At 48.1% G+C, this 23240-nt stretch overlaps 1 protein-coding gene across 1 annotated transcript in view; it reads left to right on the plus strand.

Moving 5' to 3' along the window:
- STAB2 (stabilin 2) overlaps window positions 1-20247 on the plus strand; it is a 165556-nt gene extending 145309 nt beyond the window's left edge. Inside the window, exons 60-69 of the mRNA XM_082850111.1 lie at window positions 969-1110; window positions 4968-5101; window positions 6670-6835; window positions 6981-7087; window positions 9622-9741; window positions 10529-10669; window positions 12832-12939; window positions 13850-13978; window positions 14963-15079; window positions 19828-20247. Coding sequence (XP_082706237.1) covers window positions 969-1110; window positions 4968-5101; window positions 6670-6835; window positions 6981-7087; window positions 9622-9741; window positions 10529-10669; window positions 12832-12939; window positions 13850-13978; window positions 14963-15079; window positions 19828-19878 — 1215 coding nt within the window. The 3' untranslated portion in view covers window positions 19879-20247. The remainder of the gene's footprint in view (window positions 1-968; window positions 1111-4967; window positions 5102-6669; window positions 6836-6980; window positions 7088-9621; window positions 9742-10528; window positions 10670-12831; window positions 12940-13849; window positions 13979-14962; window positions 15080-19827) is intronic.
- Window positions 20248-23240: the final 2993 nt, after the last annotated feature.

The following is a 23240-nucleotide window of genomic DNA, read 5'->3' on the forward strand; positions in this document are numbered from 1 at the left end:
TACGAAGTGGTACCCTATGCAGAAAAAGGACCTTACTGGAAAAGCTGGTGAAGTCCACATAAAGTCTGTTGTTTAGTTAATCATAATACACCAACACTAAGTTTTTAGTTTTGACAATGAACTATGGTTTTGGAAGATGTTAACATTAGGAGAAACTGAGTGGAGAATATAAGGAGACTCTCTCTCTGCAACTGTTCTCTAAATCTAAAATTATTCCAAATAAAAATTAATTAAAACCAAAAAAGTTGGTAAGAGGTGGCAGGAAAAGTGCAGTTTGGGCACTCACTCAGGTCCTTCTAGAATGGAATCAGTGCCCTGTTGCCCCATTTCTCTGGTGGGAAGGAAAGATGGTGGGAGATGATGTCGATTATATTATAGTTATAAACATGAACTCAGAGTCAGGCAGCCTTTGAGTCTTTGTTCCTGGCCTGACACGCTGTGTGGTCTGGGGCTGGCTGCTTAACCTCTCTGAGCCTCAGTTTCCTCATTCACAAAGTGGGCCTCATAATACTGCGAACCTCACAGGATTGTTGTGGACGTTAAATGATCATTCATTGACTCAACAAATGGTCATCAAGCACCTACTTTGTGCTGTTGTAACTGCCAAGGATGTAGCGATCAAAAGCTTATACACGAGTAGGGGGAGGGGGCATCTTCAGTACAGAAATGAGTGTACAAGATACCTTCAGAGAGGGCCAAGAGTCAGGAGGAACAAAAATCAGGCCAGTGTGATAAAAGGGGACCGGGAGTCAGGGAAGCGACACCTGAGCTGAGATGTAAAGGAGGACATTCCATCCTGAGCCTGTGCAAACGCAAGACGGAGCAGTAACTCAGTCCCCACCGGACCGTACAGGCATGTTTCTTACCCTTCTGAGCACCTCCTGTGCTGGATGGTGGCCCGCGGAGCACATGGGGTTCTGGGGGCCCAGAGAAGGGCCTTTTTCATCTTCCCCACTCTTCCCCCCCAGGGCAAGCACAAGTGTGAATGTAAACGTCATTACGTGGGAGACGGGCTGGACTGTGAACTGGAGCAGCTGCCCATCGACCGCTGCCTGCAGGACAATGGGCAGTGCCACGCCGACGCCGACTGTGCTGACCTCCACTTCCAAGGTCAGTGTGGCCCGAAGCACCTGGCCTCAGGCATGGGGAAGGGACCTCTGCAAGAGCAAAGGGTCAGGGACTTCCCTAGTGGTGCAGTGGTTGGGACTTCACCTTCCAGTGCAGGGGGGCGGGTTCAATCCCTGGTAGGGGAGCTAGGATCCCACATGCCTCAAGGCCAAAAAACCAAAACGTAAAGCAGAAGAAATGTTGTAACAAATCCAATAAAGACTTCAAAAGTGGTCCACATCAGGAAAAAAAAAATCTTAAAAAACAAACTGGGACCAGACAGCCCATGCATTGCCCAGGACCCAGTGGAGGCTGACATCAAGCACATCGAGGGTTCGGATTTCAACATACAAATTTGTGGGGGACACAGACATTCAGTCCCTATCACGCATCAAGTCCTAAGACACCTCAAGTCCATTTTGGGGATGAAATGGAGGAAATATAAGCAGGAGAAATACACAGGAGATATGACAAATATATGACACTGTCTCTTCTTGCAAGGAGATTCCCAATGGAGTTGAGGACATTTTTTAATCAATAAGACCGGGGGAAGAAAGGTAATAAGACAGAAGATAGCGATTTATCTCATGCTGATGGTGCAACTGAAGGGAGAGAGCAAGCTGGTTAGAGAAAAATTGGAAGCAGGGACTCAAGCAGATATTTGTACACCCACGTTCACAGCAGCATTATTCACAACAGCCAAAAGGCAGAAACAACTGAAATGTTCAACATATGGACGGATAGATAAAATGCAATATACAGTGGGACATTACTCACCCTATAAAAGGAATGAAATTCTGTACGTGCTACAGCGTCAATGAACCTTGAAAACATGCTCCATGAAATAAGCCAGACACAAAAGGACAAACATTGTACTCTTCCACAGACAGAAGGTACCTGTAATAGGCAAATTCAGAGAGACACAAGGAAGGATAGAGGTTACTGAAGGGTGGGGAGAGGGGCTCATTCTTTAATGGGTACAAAGTTTCTGTTTGGGACGATGGAAACATTCTAGAAATGGATAGTGGTCATGGTTGCACATGTAAATGTACTTAATGCCACGGAATTGTACACTTCAAGTGGTCAAGAGGCGAATTTTATGTTATGTGTATTTTACCGCAATAAAATTTTTTTAAAAAAGAATAGAGAAGGGAAGGATCTCTGGGTGGGATGAGAGAGGGAATCCCAGGGAGCTGAATAGAGGCCTGGGGCTACAGTAGACGCTTGAAAGATGCTGGAGTTGAGCTATGCACAGAAGAGCTGGCAAGACATTTCTGCTGGGAGGACTCAGGGACAGCAGTTATCAGGGGTCAGCTGAGAAGGACGAGGCGATGGTGGGAGGGACAGCATAATATCAAGGCTATGACCCCAAGGTAACAGGGTCTCTGCTGGGAAGAGGAGTGAGATGAGGGAGAAAAGGGCACACCGTGGACATGGAGAGTGAAGAAAAGGAAAGGGTCGACCATAATGTAAGGTTTCCATCTCGAGAGACCAACCCAGTGGTGGTGTTAAAGCAGTCTGGGAGTAGGGGGCCCAAGAATTTTGAAAGCTTTGCTGGGGACAGTCTATGTTAAGGTGATGACGGATCTTCCAAGTTCTGTTCCAAGGTGATGGTGGGACTTCAAAGCAGGGAGATTCTGTAGGCGGTTGTTATTTAGGATGGGGTCAAGAATGAGCAGTTGGGACCAGGGATGTTGATTCATGAGTCATTTGCCAGGAGGAGTGTGGAGTCAAGAGGTGCTTGGCTTTTTTCTTTAGGGCGCGACTCATTCAGCCAGTCCTGCCTGTTCCCACAACTCACTGAATCTATTCAGTCCGTGGAACATCGCCCATCTTCTCCAGGGGGGTTTTCTCTTCTACTTTTTTATGAATACTGAGACAGTGATGGTAGTGATATTAAGTGACTGAGCGTCACACTGGACCCACCTTCTGTTGTGGCTGAGTGGTTACCCTTAAGAAGACAAGATGGCATTGGGATGCCTCAGCTGTCCCGGTGGGCAGGCTACGGAGGCATCCCACACTCAGGAGGAAGTGCCTACTCTCACACAGTTCCGAGGAGGGCAAACTCACACAGCCTCTGTGGCATCCAATTCGGCAGTGTGTGCAGAGAGCCTCCTGACATTCAAGGGACACATCCTATTGAAATAATCTAAGAATTGAATAACGGGAAACATTACCATCCCAGCATTACCTAACATCACAAAAAATTAGAAATAACAAATATCTAACAGTAAAGGATGATCAAATATACTGTTATATCCACTCAAGGGCACTATTAAGAATTGTGGGGACTTCCCTAGTGGCGCAGTGGTTAAGAATCCGCCTGCCAGTGCAGGGGACACGGGTTCGAGCCCTGGTCCGGGAAGATCCCACATGCCGCGTAGCCACTAAGCCAATGTGCCCCAACTACTGAGCCTGTGCTCTAGAGCCCGCGCACCACAACTACTGAAGCCCACGCACCCTAGAGCCCGCACACTGCAACTACTGAGCCCATGTGCTGCAAATACTGAGCCCACGCGCCACAACTACTGAGCCCACGTGTCACAACGACTGAAGCCCACGCACCTTAGAGCCCATGTGCCGCAACTACTGAGCCCACGCGCCACAACTACTGAGCCCACGTGCTGCAACTACTGAAGCCCGCATGCCTAGAGCCCGTGTTCCGCAACAAGGGAAGCCTGCGCACTGCAGCGAAGAGCAGCCCCTGCTCGCTGCAACTAGAGAAAGCCTGTGCACAGCAACAAAGACCCAGCGCAGCCAAAAAATAATTAATTTTAAAAAAAGAATCGTGTTGACTTGGGAAGGAGACGAGGCTAAACACCTTTCCGTCCTTCCCCAAGCTGTTATATTGGTAAGTGTTTATATTTCAGGTGTGGCTGACAAGATTATATGGCCTGTGGATGAATATACTATTGTCTGCGGTCAAAGAAGAAAATCTTGGGAATTCCCTGGTGGTCCAGTGGTTAGGACCCCACACTTCCACTGCAGGGGGCACAGGTTCGATCCCTGGTCAGGGAACTAAGATCCCACAAGCCGGGCAGCCAAAAAAAAAAAAAAATCTTAAACTTCGCTCTTTTGGGGGTAGAAAGTACCCTTTTAGTGGCATTTGGTAAAGAACTTGACCATATAAAAATCCGACTTGTTTCTTGAAGTCACATGCATTGGTCTCTGCATTAACTGGTTAAAAAAAAGATACCAACTATTTAAAAAGGATTAAAATCTTCTAGTATCTTAGGGGGAAAATGGCTAGAAAGCTTTTGTAAAGGCATAGTGGCAATCAGAAAACACATGGGGTCCTTGGCAGAAACTCATTTTAATGTATTTTTGTTTTCATGGCTGTGAAGTTCACAAAAAGTGTTCAACTAAAAGTGTCAAGGGGAAATTATGTTGCCAGAGAAAATTTATAATATTGGGAAATAATCGTGATTTCGCGTTATAAGAAAGATTTCTAAAAACTAAATATGCAGCATACTGCCACACTTGTGGTATATATGACATGTAAACGGACAGGGAAAAAGACTGGAAGGGTGAAATTACATCAAAATTAAAAGTTACAAGAATAAAAATTCTGTACGGAAGTACATCGGAATGTTAGCCATGGAGTAATGATTATTTCCAGAGAGCGGGACTGTAGGTGAGTTTTGTTCATCTCTTTTCTTTTCCATACGGCCCAGATTTCTACCAGACACGTGCTACTTTCGTAGTTAGGAAAGAAATAAGTATTTTAAATGACATCTCAAAGGGGAGTGGCATCCCAAGAAACCCTGGGATACGGTCAGCCTTCCACTTTGAAAACCTCTGATGAAAGCACGGCCAGCCAGGGGGGCTGGCCTGGACGATTCCTCTCCTCCCCCTTCTAGATACCACCGCTGGAGTGTTCCATCTACGCTCCCCACTGGGCCAGTACAAGCTGACCTTTGACAAAGCCAGAGAGGCCTGTACCAAGGAAGCTGCAACCATGGCAACCTACAACCAGCTCTCCTACGCCCAGAAGGTGGGGCCCAGTTGGCGGGCACTGTGCAGGCAGGGTCTTCAGGGGAGGAGATGCAGCTTCCTCTGGACACAGGGGAGACTCAGGCTGTTGCCTTCCTGGAGCGGGGAGTTTAGGGAGCTCCTGGAGCAATAACGATTCGTCATGTCCACCGGGAGTCTACCGTGTGTCAGGCACAGTGTGGGGTGCTTCCCTGACATTACTGTCCATTCTGACAACATCCCTGGAGGTAGGTATTCCTATCTTTTTACAGAGAGGGCAACTGAGGCTCTGAAAGGTAATGTGCCCAATGTCACCCAGCCAGGAAGTGGCAGGTCCAGCATTCCAGGTACCCCTGACTCCAAAAGCCTGCTCTCGATCATGACGTTCAACCACCAAGGCAGAGGCACAGACTGGGAGTGTGTACCTCATAGATGGAAACCAGAAAGAGATCAGTTAACCACAAGCCTAGGGTCTCCCTGAACCCACAAAGCAGCTGAGTTTTCTGGAATAGCCGGGGCTCTCTTTGTCTGGAGGGGCTGTGAAGGGAGTACATGGGAAGTGCCCCAGCTCTCAGCCACAGCCAGGGAGGAAATGGAGCTCTGGTCAGGGCTACTCTCTTAGCCTCTAAAACCAGAAGCCAATTAGGAAAGGTCAGCGACTTTGAGTGACCTGCTTAGCAGTGACTCCTCACTGGGAGTAGAGGAGACCACTGTCCATCAGGATGATGTTACTGCCCTCCAACCTCCATCACTACCAGATCCTCAGACCTGACGTTTCTTTACCAAGGAGCAAAGCCTTTGATGCCAGGACCCAGCATCTTGGAGGGTCAGAATTTCTTGTTTCTCCTGCTTGCTGGTTGTATGGCCTTGATCAAGCCATTGAAACCTCTGTCCCACCGGGCATGTTTGTATAAGGACTAAAGGTAATATGGTACAGTGACTGGCACACAGTAGGAACTCAGTTTTTAAGATTAAGAGCTCTGGAGTAGACTGCATGGGTGTGAATCTCAACTCCGCTACTCGCTGGCTGTATGACTTTGAGCAAGTTACTTAACCCTTTTTGCCTCTATTTTCTCAATTATATGATAGAGGGTTTTTTTAAGTTTCTATCTCAAAGGGTTGATATAAGTGTTAAAGGTGCTGACACATGAAAAGCCCTTGCAACAGAACCTGGCCCAGAATAAGCTCTCAATAAGTGTTACAGTGAATGGTGATGGTGAGGGTGGTGAGGACGATGACTGATGATCGGTTACAGTTCTATCAACCCATAAGCAGAAGAATTTGCACCCAGGGAAAAAATAGCTGATTGCAAATCCTTTCTCGAGAGCAGAGGGAAGAAAAATGAGTGTGAAGGACCCGGGCACCTACAGGAAAGAGAAGGCACCACTTTCATCCATCCATTGGCTCAATCAACAAAAATTTAATGAACACCTACTATGTTCCAGGCACGGGGGTACAATAGGCAAAATGAGCCATAATTCCAAACTCCATGGAGTTTTCAGTCTGATGGGGGAGTCAGACGTTACCCAAAGAACTCCACAACAAATATGAAATCACAGCTGACCCATGGCCATATCTGTGTCCCTACAGGCCAAGTACCACCTCTGCTCAGCAGGCTGGCTGGACAGTGGGCGAGTAGCCTACCCCACATCCTACTCCTCCCAGAACTGTGGCTCTGGTATCATTGGGATAGTGGACTACGGAACAAGAAACAACAAGAGTGAAATGTGGGATGTCTTCTGCTACCGGATGAAAGGTAACGGCCCACACGCCATTTTAGATTCCAGGCCATGCAGCTGCTGAGCAATCCTCAGCCTGGCCAGCCGACCTCCCAGGGTGAGATGGGGCAGCCCAGGCCCCTGCCTCACTGGGGCGGGCCCCCGTGTGCTCCTGCCTTCCAGATGTGAACTGCACCTGCAAGGCAGGCTACGTGGGAGATGGCTTCTCGTGCAGTGGAAATCTGTTGCAGGTCCTGATGTCCTTCCCCTCGCTCACAAACTTCCTGACGGTATGTATGTGCCATGTCTGTTTGCTTTCGCCTTGGGGTGGAGGGGTTGCCTCAAAGCAGGTATTAGAGAGGTGAGTCCTTCAAAGAAGACAGAGGTTCACAGTCATAGTTAAGAGCATGGACACTGACAAAAAAAAAAAAAAAAAAAAAAAAAGGGACTTCCTGGCGGTCCAGTAGTTAAGACCCCACGCTTCCAATGCAGGGGCTGCGGGTTCAATCCCTAGTCAGGGAACTAAGATCCCATATGACGTGTGGCGCAGCTAAAAAAAAAAAAAAAAGTCTCGAAAGGGCGTGGACACTGAGCCTCACTGCCTGAGTCTGAAGCTTAGGTTTGCCACTTGGTGCATCACCTTACATGAGTTACTTTCCCTTCTGAGCCTCAGTTTGCTCATCTGTAAAATGGAGATGATGACAGCACCAGTCTCATAGGGGCACTGTGATAAATAGATGCCCTAATATTTATAAAGCGCTTAGCCCTGTGGCCAGCAGATGCAAAATGCTATACTGGTATTAGCTGGTATTCTTATCTCTGTCTGCAACTACAGCAGCTTCAGAGTCGGCCCTGGAGGAGGAAGATGCTCTTTTATCTTTGTGGACAGGGTAGGGCACAGTTAGCTAAGTCTGCCTGGTGGTCACCCAGTGAGCCAGATTCTCCACACGGGGTCAGCTTGCATTTTGCACTTTTTTTTTTTTTTCTTTTCGGCTGTACCATGCGGCTTGCGGGATCTTACTTCCCCAACCAGGGATCGAACCCACACCCTCGGCAGTGAAAGCGCAGAGTCCTAACCACTGGACCACCAGGGAATTCCTGCACTGCACTTAAAGTCACTTTAATATTCTACAAGTCACGTCCAATGAAGAGAAAGCCCCTGTTAGAGAAGGAATTGGTGTTGACTGATGAAAGAACTGAGCTAATAATTTTAGTAACAATAGCTAAAATTTCTTACGCACTTCCTTCGCACGGGGCATTGTACTGAGCCCTTTCAGGGCCCTTTTCACTTGGTTCATAGAACATAAGCTCCATAAGGGAAAGGATTTTCTCTGCCTTGTGGCTGGCATATAGTAGGTGCTCAATAAATACTTGCTAGAAGGACTAAATCCTTATGCAACCTTATGAAGTCACTTCCGCTGTTATTCCCATTTTGCAGATAAAGAAACTGAGGCTTAGCAAGGTCAAGGACATAGCCAAGGAGAGGGGACTGAGCATAAGTATAGGGCTTGTAGGAGCAGGGCAGAAGCTAAACCAAGGACCCCACAATGGCGAGCCTTTTTCTACAGACCAAAGGTATCCACCTAACTCGTCTAAAAATTCAGCGTTACCGTAAATACGCTAAATAGGTAAACACCCAAACCAATACTTGTGCTGCATGGGAGCCTGGCTTGTGACAGCATCTCAGAGAAAAGACGGTGTAGAACAAAACTCACTGGCTACGTGCCCTTCAGCAAATTATCTTCTCTGGGTGTCAGCGGTACTCTCTGCACAATGACAGAGCTGAACTGGGTAGTGTGACTTTTTAAAATCTGTTCAGTGAGTATTTATTGAGTACTTACAAAGTGCTTCAGATATATCAGTGAACAAAATAGACAAACAATAAACAGAATAAATAAATAAATAGTATTGAAAGCTAGAAGATGATCTAGGCTATGGGGGGTGGGGTGGGGAGGGTAAGGGGAACCACAGGGTTCCCATTTTTTTTTTTTTTTTTTTTTTTTTTTTTTTTTTTGCGTTACACGGGCCTCTCACCACCGTGGCCTCTCCCGTTGCGGAGCACAGGCTCCGGACGCGCAGGCTCAGCGGCCATGCTCATGGGCCCAGCCGCTCCGCGGCATGTGGGATCTTCCCGAACAGGGGCACGAACCCGTGTCCCCTGCATCGGCAGGCGGACTCTCAACCACTGCGCCCCCAGGGAAGCCCAGGGTTCCCATTTTGCATAGAGTGATGAGGAAAGGCCTTAGTGAGAAGGTGACACGTGAGTAAAGTGTGAACAGAAGAGAGGAAGTTAACCGTGCAGATTTGGAGGAAGAATCTTCCAGGCAGAAGAAACAACCAGGCAAAGGATGAAAGGCAGGAGAGTGCTGGGCAAGCTTGAGGAACGTCAGGGAGGCCAGTGTGGCTGGAACAGAGTGAGCGAGAGGACAGCCGGGCACGGGGTCAGTGCAACAGTCCAGATGGTTTGGGCCTCACGGGCCACTGTAAGGACTTTGGCTTCTCCTCTGGGAGAAGTGGGGGCCCTTGCAGGGTTCTGACAAAAGGAGACTCAAGGTTTCACTGAACGTTTCAAAGACCACACGGGCTGTCGTGTTGAGAATGGCCTGTGATCTGGCCGTGACTTGGGACCAGAGGATTTATTGAGGAAAGGAAAAATCCTCCTACAGTCTTCTCAAGGGGCAGTCAGACAGAAGAGCGGACAAGTGACAGCCTGAGTTGGGACGACCAGCAGGAATATTCCCAGAGGGGTGATGCTACCCTCTCCAGCCACCCCGGTCCCTGCACACCAGGCTGACCCGTCTGACCACCTCCTTCCTCTCCCTAGGAAGTGCTGGCCTATTCCAACAGCTCAGCCAGAGGCCGGGCGTTTCTGAAACACCTGACCGACCTGTCGATCCGAAGCACCCTCTTTGTGCCGCAGAACAGCGGGCTGGGGGGAAATGAGGTGAGTTGGGTTCCTCATGTCTGTGCTTTAGGCTAGCGCTTCTAGACAGTATCAGTTGTCTATCACCACAATAGTGCAGGGCTACAAACGATCCCAGAATGCAGTGGCTACACATTTATTTAGCTCCAACATCTGTAGATCGGCTGGCAGTTCTTCCGGGCTAGGCCAGGCGTGCTCATGTGTCTAAGCTGGGCTGGCCGTCAGGTTACCTAGGCTGGCTTGTCTGGGGCTCTGCTCCGCAGGGCTCTCATCCTCCAGCAGGCTAGCCCGGGCTTGTGGTGAGAGCAAGCCCAGTCCTGCCAGTGCTTTCTAAGCCCCTGTCTGGTCACATTTGCTAACATGCCACTGGCCCAACAGGTCATGTGGCTGAGCCCAAAGTCAGAGTGGGAGGCCCTCAGATGATGTGGTTAAGGGCAAGGATACGGGGAGGGGTGAAGGACCAGGGCCATGGGTACAACTGATCTACTACCTCAACCTTTTTCATGTCACGGCACAGAGAGGAACTGGCAGTGTTTATTCAGCCCACCCACGGGCTCTGACAGCCCAGACCCCACTGAGGGCTGAGAGAAGCAATAGCTCTGCTCACTTGTTACCCACTCAAGACCCATTCCTCCCAGGACACCACTGGGAAGCTCTGCTTTGACCATAAACATGACTTTCAAAGTGGAAGCAGAAAAACCAAGCCTTTGCGAAGTGATTTTTTTCCCCTGGGTCATCCTTGTCATTAAAAGGAGAAAATATTGCTTGGCCTTTAAAGACCGTTTTCGTGTCTCTTCTTTGCCCTCAGACTCTGTCTGGGCGGGACATCGAGCACCATCTCGCCAACGTCAGCATCTTTTTTTACAATGACCTTGTCAACGGTACCGTCCTGCACACTAGGCTGGGAAGCCAGCTGCTCATCACCTCCAGCCAGGACCAGCGCCAACTGGTATGAAAAGTCTTCTGGGCTTATAGGGGGAAGTGGGGATAATATATGCCAAGCTCCTAGCAGAGGGTAGGTGCTTAACAGATGGCAATTCTTATAATGTGAAAGTAAACGCCAAAGCTGCAGTTAGCGGTACTAGCTGCACACCAGAACACACCACACTGACAGGCAGCCCCTACCCTTTGGGAAATAAGCCATTGGTGACCGCCAGCCCCAGAAGCTGGTGAACCAGCTTTAAATGAAACCATTTTAAAGCAGTCTGATTCTCTGCCCTTATTTCTGTCAGATTGCCAGCCTATCCTAAGTGTTAACATTGAGCCTTCAAGTCAAATGACCCTCGTATGAAAACCAGTTCTGCCACTCACTAGCTCTAGGAACTTAGACAAGTTATCTCACTTCTCAGTGTCCCAATTTCCTCATCTGAAAAGCAGGGATGTTGGTGATGTGTTAATGATGTTGATGATGGTGGTGGTGGTGGTAGCGGTGATGATGATTATGATGGTGGTAATAGTGATATTTTGATAATGGTGGTGTTAAAGATGTTGGTAATGATGATAATTATGATGGTAATAATAGTGATATTATTTTGATAATGGTGATGTTGATGGTGGTGGTGGTGATGATTATTTTGATGATGATGGTGGGGATGATAGTGGTGGTAGTGATATTAGAAGTAGTGACAGTGGTGGTGGTAATGTGACCATGACAACCATGATGTTCAAATCATAGGCTTTTTTAAAAATATATTTTTTAATCGAAGTATAGTTGATTTACAATGTTGTGTTAGTTTTAGGAGTACAGCAAAATGATTCAGTTATATATATATTCAATTATATATTTTTTTTTCAGATTCTTTTCCCATACAGGTTATTACAAAATATTGACTATAGTTCCCTGTGCTATATAGTAGGTCCTTGTTAATTATCTATTTTATATATAGTAGAGTATATCTGTTAATCCTATACTCCTAATATATCCCTCCTCCCTACCTTTCCCCTGCATTAACCATAAGTTTGGTTTTTGTCTGAGTCTGTTTCTGTTTTGTAAATAAATTCGTTTGTATCATTTTTTTAGGTTCCACATATAAGTGATACATATGATAAAATTTGTCTTTCTGCGTGACTTAGTGTGTGATAATCTCTAGGTCCATCCATGTTGCTGCAAATGGCATTATTTCATTTTTCTGTGGCTGAGTAATATTCCATTGTATATATGTACCACATCTTCTTTATCCATTCATCTGTCAATGGAAATTTAGGTTGCTTCCATGTCTTGGCTATTGTAAATAGTGCTGCTATGAACATTGGGGTGCGTGTATCTTTTCGAATTATGGTTTTCTCCAGATATACGCCCAGGAGTGGGATTGCTGGATACACCCTCTCCAGCATTTATTACTTGTAGACTTTCTGATGACGGCCATTCTGACTGGTGTGAGGTGATACCTCATTGCAGTTTTGTCAAATCATAGGCTTATATGGAGATTCAGTGATTCAAGTCTTTCGACGTGTGATAATAGTGTCTGACATGTAGCAAGGGTTAAATGAATCACTTTTAATTTTTACCTAATAAATGGTCTTTATTACTGACGATCAGTAGTTTAGACCAGTGCTTCTCAAACCTTACTATGCATTTTAATCACCTACAGGTTTGTGCAAATGCATGTTGTGATTCAGTGGGTGGGTTGTGAGGCCTCAGGTTCTGCACTTCTAAGCACGCTCAGGTGACTGTCCACGCCACAAGCCAGTGGAGCACACTTTGATTAGCAAGGAATTAGATCACTTAAAATCCCTTTCTAACAGTGTGGTGTGATGTTCACAGCAGTGGATCTGGAATCCAGAGGCATGGGATTTGCCACCTACGACCTGGGTGATCTTGGACATACCATTTTCCTTCTGAACTCCCATCTGTTAAACAAGTGGGCTGGACAGAATGACCTCCTGGGGTCTCTGCAGCTCTTAGATCAGCTTATTGGCACAAGAGCTACTAATGTGTTTTGGGCTGTCCAGAGGGTGAGCGCAAGTCCTATGCTACCTGTCAGTGAGGACTGGCCTGAAGCCCAGGCGCCATGACCTCAGGGAAACTTTCCTCCATGAAAGGGCTGCCCACATGGAGAGTAAGAGTCAGGTGGTCAGAGATCCCCACCAGCCTCTTCTCATCTCCCCTAGGAGACCAGGTTCGTTGATGGAAGAGCCATTCTGCAGTGGGACATCTTTGCCTCCAATGGGATTATTCATGTCATTTCCAGGCCTTTAAAAGCACCTCCCACCCCAGTGGTGAGTATCCAGGGTTCCTGGTGAGGGGCCAGGGGGAATCCCAATGTCCACTCCCCAAGAAGCAAACTACTCCCGGAAGCCCTGTCCACCCCTCCTCCGGATACTGGAGGCGCCTCCCCCATCCACGGCAGCTGGCCTCAGGGATGCCGGGCCCTGTCGCATCCCACCCCCCACTCCAGTGCGTTAGCAACATAACACCTGTCACCATCAATATCTGTTGAATGAAAAGGGCAGGATGGGCCAATGGAGAAACCACTGGAAAGGGAGTGAAAATCCTGACCTTAGACAAGCCCCAGAACATCACTGAGCCCCATTTTTCTTACCTGCAAAATCGAGGTCGTAATGCCTTCCTCCCTGGGTTCTTGGGAGGGCGAGTTAATATAAAATAATGAAGACAGTCCCTGGCACATAGTACATGCTGTATAAGAGTTGGTCGGCTGTGGTTGGTTGGTGGTGGTGATGTTAGTATTCTAACTTTGTTCTAAAAGTATGAGGGAGGGGCGAGCACAGCTGGCTGCTGGGAAGTTCCACAGCCTAGTGGTTAAGCACGTAAGTTCCAAAGCCAGGCTGGCTTCCAAAGCCCACCTCTACCACTCACAGGCTGTGTGATATTGGGCAAGTGCTTACCCGCTCTGTGTCTCCATTCTCCCGTATGAAAGTGGAAACAATAAAAATTGTTCTTATCTCTTTGTGTTATTATACATTTAAATGGATTATTTTGTGTAAGGGGGCTTAGAACAGACCCTGGAAATAGTAAGGGCTAGATACACGTTAACAATTTTATCATTATTTTTATCCCAACTGGTACCAAGATGCCTCAGGCCAGCCAGAATGGGGTAGGCTCCAGAAAGCACACCTCTTTGGGGAAGTCACAGTTTTGAGTACCAACCGCTCCCCTTTCTGTGTTCAGACTTCAAGCCACGCTGGCTTGGGAACGGGGATGTTCTTTGCCATCATCCTGGTCATTGGAGCCATCGCTTTGGCTGCATATTCTTACTTTCGATTAAACCGGAGAACAATTGGCTTTCAGCATTTTGAGGTAAGGCGGAGAAAAACGGGAACATGGGCACGGGGGTCCTCTCTGAAACCCAGCCCCTGGCTCTGGGCTGCTTCAGAGAGCTCACCGGCAGCTGGGCGCCTGGCATACACTCCCCGTCTCCTGGGTGGGGCCTCTGCCCCTAAGAGAGCAGCAGTGGCAGCTCCAAGGCCCTCTTCCTGGCCGAGACAGGACACGGAGGAGGGTGATGGGCTGCCAATGGCCCTTCGTGCCAGGGGTCTGGCTTGGAGGCAAATTCACCAGGGGCCCAGGAGGCCACTCACCTTGGAGGAGTCACAAGACAGGCACCCGCCAGGACTGATCTGAGCTTCGAGGCTGACTCTGAGGGTGGGGACAGGGTAGGGACCTACACAGCCAGGGGCCTCACGCCACAGCCAGGGAAACGCATTGGCCCTCTTTGAACTGTTGAGCACACATCCAGGTCAGCGGGTCTCGGCTGATGGTGGGGTGACCCTGGGGAGACACTGGGGACCAGGGTTACCAGCAGCCCCCAAGCAGTAGGTCACTTCCTTCTGGCAGACAGCCTGTGTATTTATCAGCACCATATACATGATTTATAAAACATCACATCTAGCAAAAGTGCACGTGCTGTATGACTCCTTTTATGCTAAGTTCAAGGACAGGCAAAACCACTCCAGGTGACAGGAGTCAGAATAGCAGTTACCCTGGGTGGGACCGGATATCGGCGGGCGAGGGGCATGAGGGTACCTCCTGGGGGGGGATGGAGATGCCCTATATGCTGACTTGGGTGGTGGTCATACCTGGGGGGACGTATTAAGAAGTCATTGAACTGAACATTTAAGATTGGTGCATGATATTATATGTAAGTCAGATCTCAATAAAAGGAAAAGGAAAAAGCTCCCGGAGGTGGGCGGGGGGTGGCTTGCTTTACGCCCCAGTTTTGATGAGACACTCCTGCCTCGGGGACTCGGTGGTGCTCAGCCCTGGGCTTGTCTTTCCGAGCAGTCGGAAGAGGATATCGACGTGGCAGCTCTCGGCAAGCAGCAGCCCGAGAATATCTCGAACCCCATGTACGAGAACACAGCCTCAGCAACCCCAGAACCTTCCTACGACCCCTTCATGGTGAGTGTGTGTTTTTATCTAGGAGCAGGTTCAGCTGGGGTGCAGGGGAACGATGTCTTTCAGCACATCTCAGCGGAAAGCTCTGCACCAAGAAATCTCACTACTAGAACGTGTCTCCCGGCAACAAGCCTAAAATCGAGTGTTGTGAGCTGGGTGAAGCCGTGTAGTTGTGTAGCATTCTGAGCTCTCTTGGGTGGACGGCAGAGGCGTCCAACAGTTAGAGGCAGGGGAGAACTAGGGGTTGCCCAACCCCCTACCTCGTGACCAGGTGAGAGGTCACAAGGAGAAGAAATCCTGGGCCAAATTCTGCCACAAACATTGACGAGGCAGCAGGTGCAAAGTTAAGACATAAACTGCTTCAACGTTTACAATGTTGCCCAGGACTCTCTTGCCTGTTGTCAGAGCTGCGGCTTGCTTTAGGAGCTACGCTTCTTTGATAAGGTCTTTTATATCTCGGGGAGCGTATTCTGCTCTGGTCTTCCAGGAAAGGACCACTTGTTTCTAGAGTTAGTGACGCTCGAGCTTAGACGGAACCTCCACCGACGTTAACCCCATGGCAGGGCACCCCATTCACGCTGAATGTGGAAGATACCGCCCTGCCTGTAATTTATTACCGGGTCTGGACTGAGAAGCTAGGAGGGAGATAAGAGAAAATGTATATTGGTCTCTGCCCCAGAGCTCATAAACCCTTGTAATTTCCTAGGGGCATCTTCTGTTCTGATGAGGATCTTCTGGGTGGGCTCCTGGATGGGGGCTGGTCACCAGAAAGACAAGCCATGATTAGAAGGTTGGAATTCTCAGCCCCACCCTTCACCCTTAAAAGAGGAGAGAGGGGCTAGAAACAGAGCTAATAATCAATCATACCCATGTGAGGAAGCCTCCAAAAAATCCGTGTGTGTGTGTGTGTGTGTGTGTGTGTGTGTGTGTATCTATTGTAGATTTTTGGTTTGTGGTTACCATGAGGTTTTGATATAGCAGTCTATATATAAACAAGATTGTTTTAAGTTGCTGGTCTTTTAATTTAAATGCATTTCCCGTATCCTGCATTTGCACTCTCCTGTCCTCATAACTGCTGGTTTTGATAATCATATTTGTATGCAGATGATTTCCTGCCTTTACTGTATGTTTGCCTTTACCGGTGAGCTTTTCCATTCATAATTTTCTTGTTTCTAGTTGTGGCCTTTTCTTTTCCATTTAGAGAAGTTCCTTTAGCATTTGTTGCAGAGCTGGTCTGGTGGTGCTGAATACTCTTAGCTTTTGCCTGTCTGTAAAGCTTTTGATTTCTCCATCGAATCTGAATGAGATCCTCGCCGGGTAGAGTAATCTTGGTTGTAGGTTCTTCCCTTTCAACCCTTTAAATATATCATGCCACTCCCTTCTGGCCTGAAGAGTTTCCGCTGAGAAATCAGCTGATAACCGTATGGGGATTCCCTTGTATGTTATTTGTTGCTTTTCCCTTGTTGCTTTTAATATTTTTTCTTTGTCTTTAATTTTTGTCAATTTGATTACTGTGTGTCTCGGCATGTTCCTCCTTGGGTTTATCCTGTATGGGACTCTCTGCACTTCCTGGACTTGGGTGACTGTTTCCTTTCCCATGTTAGGGAATTTTTCAGCTATAATCTCTTCCAGTATTTTCTCAGATCCTTTCTCTCTCTCTTCTTCTGGGACCCCATAATGCAAATGTTGGTGCGTTTAATGTTGTCCCAGAGGTCTCTTAGACTGTCTTCATTTCTTTTCATTCTTTTTTCTTTATTCTGTTCCGCAGCAGTGAATTCCACCATTCTGTCTTCCAGCCCACTTATCCATTCTTCTACCTCAGTTATTCTATTGATTCCTCCTAGTGTATATTTCATTGCCGTTATTGTATTGTTGATCTCTGTTTGTTCTTTAGTTCTTCTAGGTCCTTGTTAAACAACATTTCTTGTATCTTCTCAATCTGTGCCTCCATTCTTTTTCTGAGATCTTGGATCATCTTTGCTATTATTATTCTGAATTCTTTTTCAGGTAGATTGCCTCTCTCCACTTAATTGTTCTTCTGGGGTTTTATCTTGTTCCTTCATCTGGGACATATTCCTCTGCTGTCTCATTTTGTCTTACTTTGGGTGATTGCTGTTTCCATTCCGCAGGCTGCAGGGTTGTAGTTCTTCTTGCTTCTGCTGTCTGCCCCCTGGTGGGCGAGGCTGTGCAGGCTTCCTGGTGGGAGGGACTGGTTCCTGCCTATTGGTGGGTGGAGCTGGGTCTTGTCCCACTGGTGGCCGCGGCCATGTCAGAGGGTGTGTTTATCACTCAGGAAGGCTTTAAGCAGGCTGTCTGCTGATGGGTGGGGCTGTATCCCCACCCTCTGGGTTGTCGGGCCAGAGGCATTCCAGCACTGAGCTTACAGGCTGTTGGGTGGCGTCATGTCTTGGTTGAGAAAATGGCGGCCTCCAAGAGGGCTCCCACCAATGAATACTCCCTAGAACTACCACCGCCAGTATCTTGTCCCCGCAGTGAGCCACAGCCGCCTCCCACCTCCTCAGGAGACCCTCCAATACCAGAAGGTAGGTCTGGCCCAGGCTCCTATGAGGTCACGGCTTTTTCCCCTGGGTCCTGTGTGCACCCTCCAAGCATGGAGTTGGTTTCCCCCAGTCCTGTGGCATTCCTGCGATCAAACCCTGCAGGGCTTCAAAGCCAGTTTCTCTGGGGGCTCCTCCTCCCATTGCCAGACCCCCAGGCTGGGGAGCCTGATGTGGGGCTCAGAACTTTCACTCCTGTGAGAGAACCTCTTCGATATAATTATATTCCAGTTTGTGGTTCACCCACCCAGCAGGTATGGGATTTGATTTTATCGCAATTGTGCCCCTCCTACCGTCTCATTGTGGCTTCTTCTTTGTCTTTGGACGTAGGATATCTTTTTTGGTAGGTTCCAGTGGTTTTTTGTCAATGGTTGTTCAGCAGTTAGTTGCGATTTTGGTGTTTTCATAAGAAGAGGTGAGCTCACATCCTTCTACTCCCATCTTCATCCATAAAGTCCCAATCGTAGGGGACTCAGAGAGCTTACACGGTGGTGAACACATCCACGTTGGGAGGGTAACACACCCCAACTCCACGGGGCAGGAGCTGTATTGAATTTCTGTAAGTTGGCACTGAAACATTACAGTACTTTATTGCACCACTGTAAGCGTGTAGAGTGCAACATTTGTTACTATTTTTCTGCAGTGAACCAAATGCAAATATCCCATGGTTCTTAGTGCCCGTGGTAGATTTAATATGTCTGCAATATTGAAAAATAACCAGATCATAAATCCTGTTTTTTCAATCAAACCCATGTAAAAGTTTCCAGTCCAAATTGCAAGGGCAAGTTCAGCTAAACTGCATCTACTAATAGTCTATTTCTGTAAGCCTTGTGATATTGAAATCAACCTCATTTTAAAAGCAAGGGGGAAAAATTACACATCCTGTTCAATGCTCTCCATGAGCCCCGTGCATGAAAGACTCGCCGGAGGCAGGTGAGAGAGTATCCCAGATGCAGGGTTCAGCTCAACCCTTCTCATTCAACCAGGTGGCAAAAATGTTCCAGTTATGGGAATCCCAAGCTGAGGATACCAGCCCCAAGTGTGCTTGACTCTCATGCCTTTTATACTGAGGGAGCGGGCACTGCCTATAGACTATCCGGAGTCAATCTAGACAGCATGAACATCCATGATGAGAATTAACAAAACTTCAGTGCTGATCAGAGCCACAGACAGCAGACGGTTCAGAGTGGCTGCCTCTGGACTGTGGCTTCTGATTAGACCCTAGTTCAGGATGAATTTTCAACTGGAAAGTTTTTTTTGTAATCAGAGTAACAGCCACCTTTTGTGGGGTGCTTTTTTAATCTTCCCTAATGTAGTATCTAATTTAATCCTCACACCTCCCTGTCAGGTAACTATTACTAGGATTCTTTATAGATGAGGAAACTACAGCACAGTTCAAATGATTTGTCCAGGGCCACACACCTTCAAACAGCAGAGACTGCACCCGGAACGGGGCCCTAACCTCCATGCCATGAGCCTTGGGACAGCAGTGTGAAGCCATGCTCGCTCCCAACACGTGTGTCCACGAGGCACTGAGGGAAGAATCATGTTTTAGGCTGTAGGGGAGGAAGAAGTTTTCCTTGACCCTCCTAAGATCCCTAGCTGGGCCTGAAAAGTAAACTGATAAAGACAGACTCACAGGACAAAAGCATGTACATTTTTTTGAATGTTTACCTGTACGTGGGAGCCTTCAGGAGAAACCAAAGACCCAAAGGAGGGACCAGAAGAGGAAGCTTTTGTACCTTTTAGACAGTAGATGATGTGTGAGGAATTGACAAGGGAAAGAGGTTTGGCGCTAGGGGTAGTGAATGGTGAAGTCACTAGGAAGATAAGGGTTAGTGAACAAGGTTTGTTTGTACAGATTTGAGTCCCCTGATTCCCCATCTGTGGTGGTGTCTTCTTTCCTCCTGGTACAGGGAAGGCATCTTTCACGTGGGAATTCTATCACCTGTTTCAGGAAAGAAAGGCAAGGGGGTAGGGCAGGGGCGTCGGAGTGACCTTCCTGCTTCTGCCATTTTTAAAAAATTCCTTCAGTTTAAGACATTTAATGTGCCAAGGTGCTTTGTTTGGGGGTGGCGTGTCCCGAACCCCATCAAGGCCTCAGACCAGTAGCCATAAGAATGCTCGACCCGGAAGGATTCACAAACAGAAGGCCTGCACCCTCTGCGTGGCTCACAGACCTCTCATTTCCAGGACCCTGAAGACCAGCAGCTGGATAGCATTGACCCCCTGGGGGCACTGTGAGGGCCGGACCTGCCCCAGCCAGACATCACCTGCCGCCACCTGGACCCCTGGCGCTGCCTCAGAAAGGCCGTCAACTGTGAATCCTCAGCCCCAGTTGCCTGTGGGAAAAGTAAGGTCCTTTAACATTTCAGAGTATGAAACACTCAAGCCGTACCTCATCTCTTTGGTTGATCTGGGGGATTATTCTGTTTCTGTGGGTGAGGGACCATGTTAAATCCACCCACCAAGCCACGGAGACTGCTCCCTCCCTGACTCTCTTCTGTCCTTCCCGTGTACCTTTAGTGACCAACGCTCTAGTGACCTTGTCTTATTTCCCTATTAGACTGTAAGCTCCCAAAGGCAGGGACCTCCCTATTCGTCTTTATATCTCAGCACCCAGCACAGTGTCTGGCACGTGAAATGTGCTGACGTATTGGTTACAGAATAGAAATAAAGTCAATGAAACAGATCCAGTGTTTTGGGAAACAAAACGACTGTTCGCCACAGGAGGGGTCAGACTTTGAAGGTAAAACCAACTTGTTTGGGCTTCTGAGGGCCTTTTCAATTGGCCACCATCTGCCTTAGGGACGCTTCTTTCTTAACTCTGTTTCGTTTGCTTGTGTGAAGACGACATGAGAACCACATTGAGATACCGCTTCACACCCACTAGGATGGCCATCCTCAAAACCACAGACAATAACGAGTATTGGCAAGGATGTGGAGAAACTGGATCCCTCCTGATTTGCTGGTGGGAATGTAAAATGGGGCCCCAGCTCCTCAAAAAGTTACACACAGAATTACCGTGTGATCCAGAAACTCCACTCCTAGGTACAGACCCAAGAGAAATGAAAACATGTCCACACAACAAATGACAGAGGTAGGTACACAGCAGCATAATTCATAACAGCCAAAACGTGCAAACAACCCAAATGTCTACCAACTTATGAATGGATAACCAGTGTGTCTAGCCACACCATGAAATAGCATTTCACCCCAAAAGGGAACTAAGTACTGATACATGCAACACCACGGATGAACCCTGAAAACATGATGCTCAGTGAAAGAAACCAGACACAAAAGACCACATGCCGTATGATTCTATCTACGTGGAAATGTCCAGAATCGGCAAATTCAGAGAGACAGAAAGGTGAGTGAGTGGTTGCCAGCTAGGGACTGGGGTAACTGCTAAGAGGTACGGGGTTTCTTCTGGGGGTATGAAAACGTTCTGGAATTTTACACAAGTGATGTGTAGGCTCAGGCCAGTTCTGCACCGTGCAGGACTCTGCAAGGCAGGATGTCCACCGCACCCTCAAAAGGCCCAAAGTGGCCTCGCCATCACCGTGACAACCGGGCACCCTCCAGCCCACCCACCCCCCATTCCCAAGCTGTCCCTGGAGGTAGCACTGGCCCTGCTCAGGAGCCAGTGCTGGGGATGGAGAAGCCCTGCTCTGGGCTGAGCAGACCTCAGACCCTCCTCTCCGTCGCCCTCGCAACCCAAACGACTTTGTTCCACATCGTCAGGGTTTTTGCTGAGCCAAGTCCAAAGTCCAGAAGCCCCAGGGTCTCAGAAGCTTTCTCACAACTCTAGGAAAGGGGAAGAAGCCCCCGTGGCAGGCACAGGAACAACTCACCACCTCCTCTCGGACAACGTGCCGTGATGAGGGCAACGCCGGGTTTCCAGAAACTCGCTCTCCGAAGGAACGTGGGACCGATTCACTAGTGAGTCCACTAACTCCACCATCATCAGAGGGACAGAAAGGCACGTGATTAAGAGGAGAAACAGCAGGTATCCGTGGGAGGAGTGAATGAGATGAAGTTCCTGGCACAACGAGAGGTCAAGGACATTAAGTTGAAGCACACACACAATTCAGGTTTTTTAGAAGGCTCTTCAAAATATAAATTTATCCAAAACCCAGCAGTGAACTGACTTCACAGCGTGCACTCCTAATTCAGTATTATGCAGTATTTTCTTCCCTTAAAAACACTGCAGACAAACAGGTGGCTCACTGTCATCTCCTTGTTCTCAAGGAGGGAACAGTCTGTGAGAGACAGAAATTCCAGGTGGCTTACCTGCTGCCCACCTGAGGCCAAACGCATACCAATTTTCCTTCCGTGGCTTAATTACATGGTCCTCAAGCTCTGAAAACAAGCCAGTGTGCTTTGCTGGGCGTGGGAGAACAAGGGTGGTGAGAAATGAACCAAAAATCTTTCAGCCTTGCTCTCAGGGATGCTCTTTCTGGGGTGCATTGGAATGTGATACAGCTTTGCCACTGACTGAAGCACATGAAACAGATGACTTATAATAAACTGGACAATACAATTCAAACTTTTATTTGGCAACAAGTTCAAAGTCATGTAACATAAAATCAACATTTAGAATAAATAGCAAATTCACATTCAGAATAAACAGTAAGTCTATCTAATTTGCATTCATTGTGCCTGAAATTAATTAAACAGGCACAATCTGTCATTCTACTAAAAAAAACAGTTTCCTAAGTCAGAGTTCAAGCCTGCAGTATAGAAAAGTACAGAGCACTGCTGTGGGTTGGTTCCTTGGAGAGCAGACACTGAGATGGGGACTGTCCTTGGGATCAACACCCGGGAAGGGGAGAGGGGATGGGAAGGGAGCTGGGCTGCAGTGCAGACAGAGAGGCCTCAGCTGTGTGCCCTCCCAACAGCTCTGGAGCTGAAAGGCCTTCAGAGTTGCTCCAGGGAGGGAGCTTGACCACATCCTCATCCGAGGCAGGACTTTTCAGCAGGGGAAGCTCCCAAGGAGGACTGACAGCTGCAGACGGTAAGCCAGCAGCACACCCAGCAGCTGCGGGGATTAAGTCCTTCGGTCCTGAAGGGTCTTCCGGGCATCCAAGCCCATCACACGCCACTAGCACAATCACAGATGAGGGCAACGAGAGGTATATTCAATGAATGCCGAGTCTGGCAGCTCAACCACGCAACGACAATCGTGCCGTGTGCTGGAAACACAGTATTTTACCACTGGCCATAGAAGTAAATATGCCCCGAGAGTAGCTCGTAGGGGAACGTGGCGCACTTACCTACAGAACTTCTTTCTACTGGCTGCACCCAACTGTGGGCTGCTTCATCTGTGCGCTTTCAGCAAGGTCATCTCGCCATTGCCACCAACACGATCCATCAGAGCAGGGCTCGGCAGACCATGGCCCAAAGGCCAAATCCAGCCTGCAGCCTGTTTTCATAAGCCACGCTGTACTGGACCACAGGCAGGCCCAGTCCTAGAGAGGGGCCGCAGAAAATGGCCCGCAAAGCTGAAAGTATTTACTGCCTGGCCCTTTACAGGAAAAGTTGGCTGAACCTTGCATTAGGGAAACTTCACTTCCTTTCTTTTCTTCAATCCACTAGGGTATTAA

Source organism: Leucopleurus acutus (genome assembly GCF_964270905.1).
Source record: "Leucopleurus acutus genome assembly, chromosome: 11".
Classification (NCBI taxonomy): domain Eukaryota; kingdom Metazoa; phylum Chordata; class Mammalia; order Artiodactyla; family Delphinidae; genus Leucopleurus; species Leucopleurus acutus.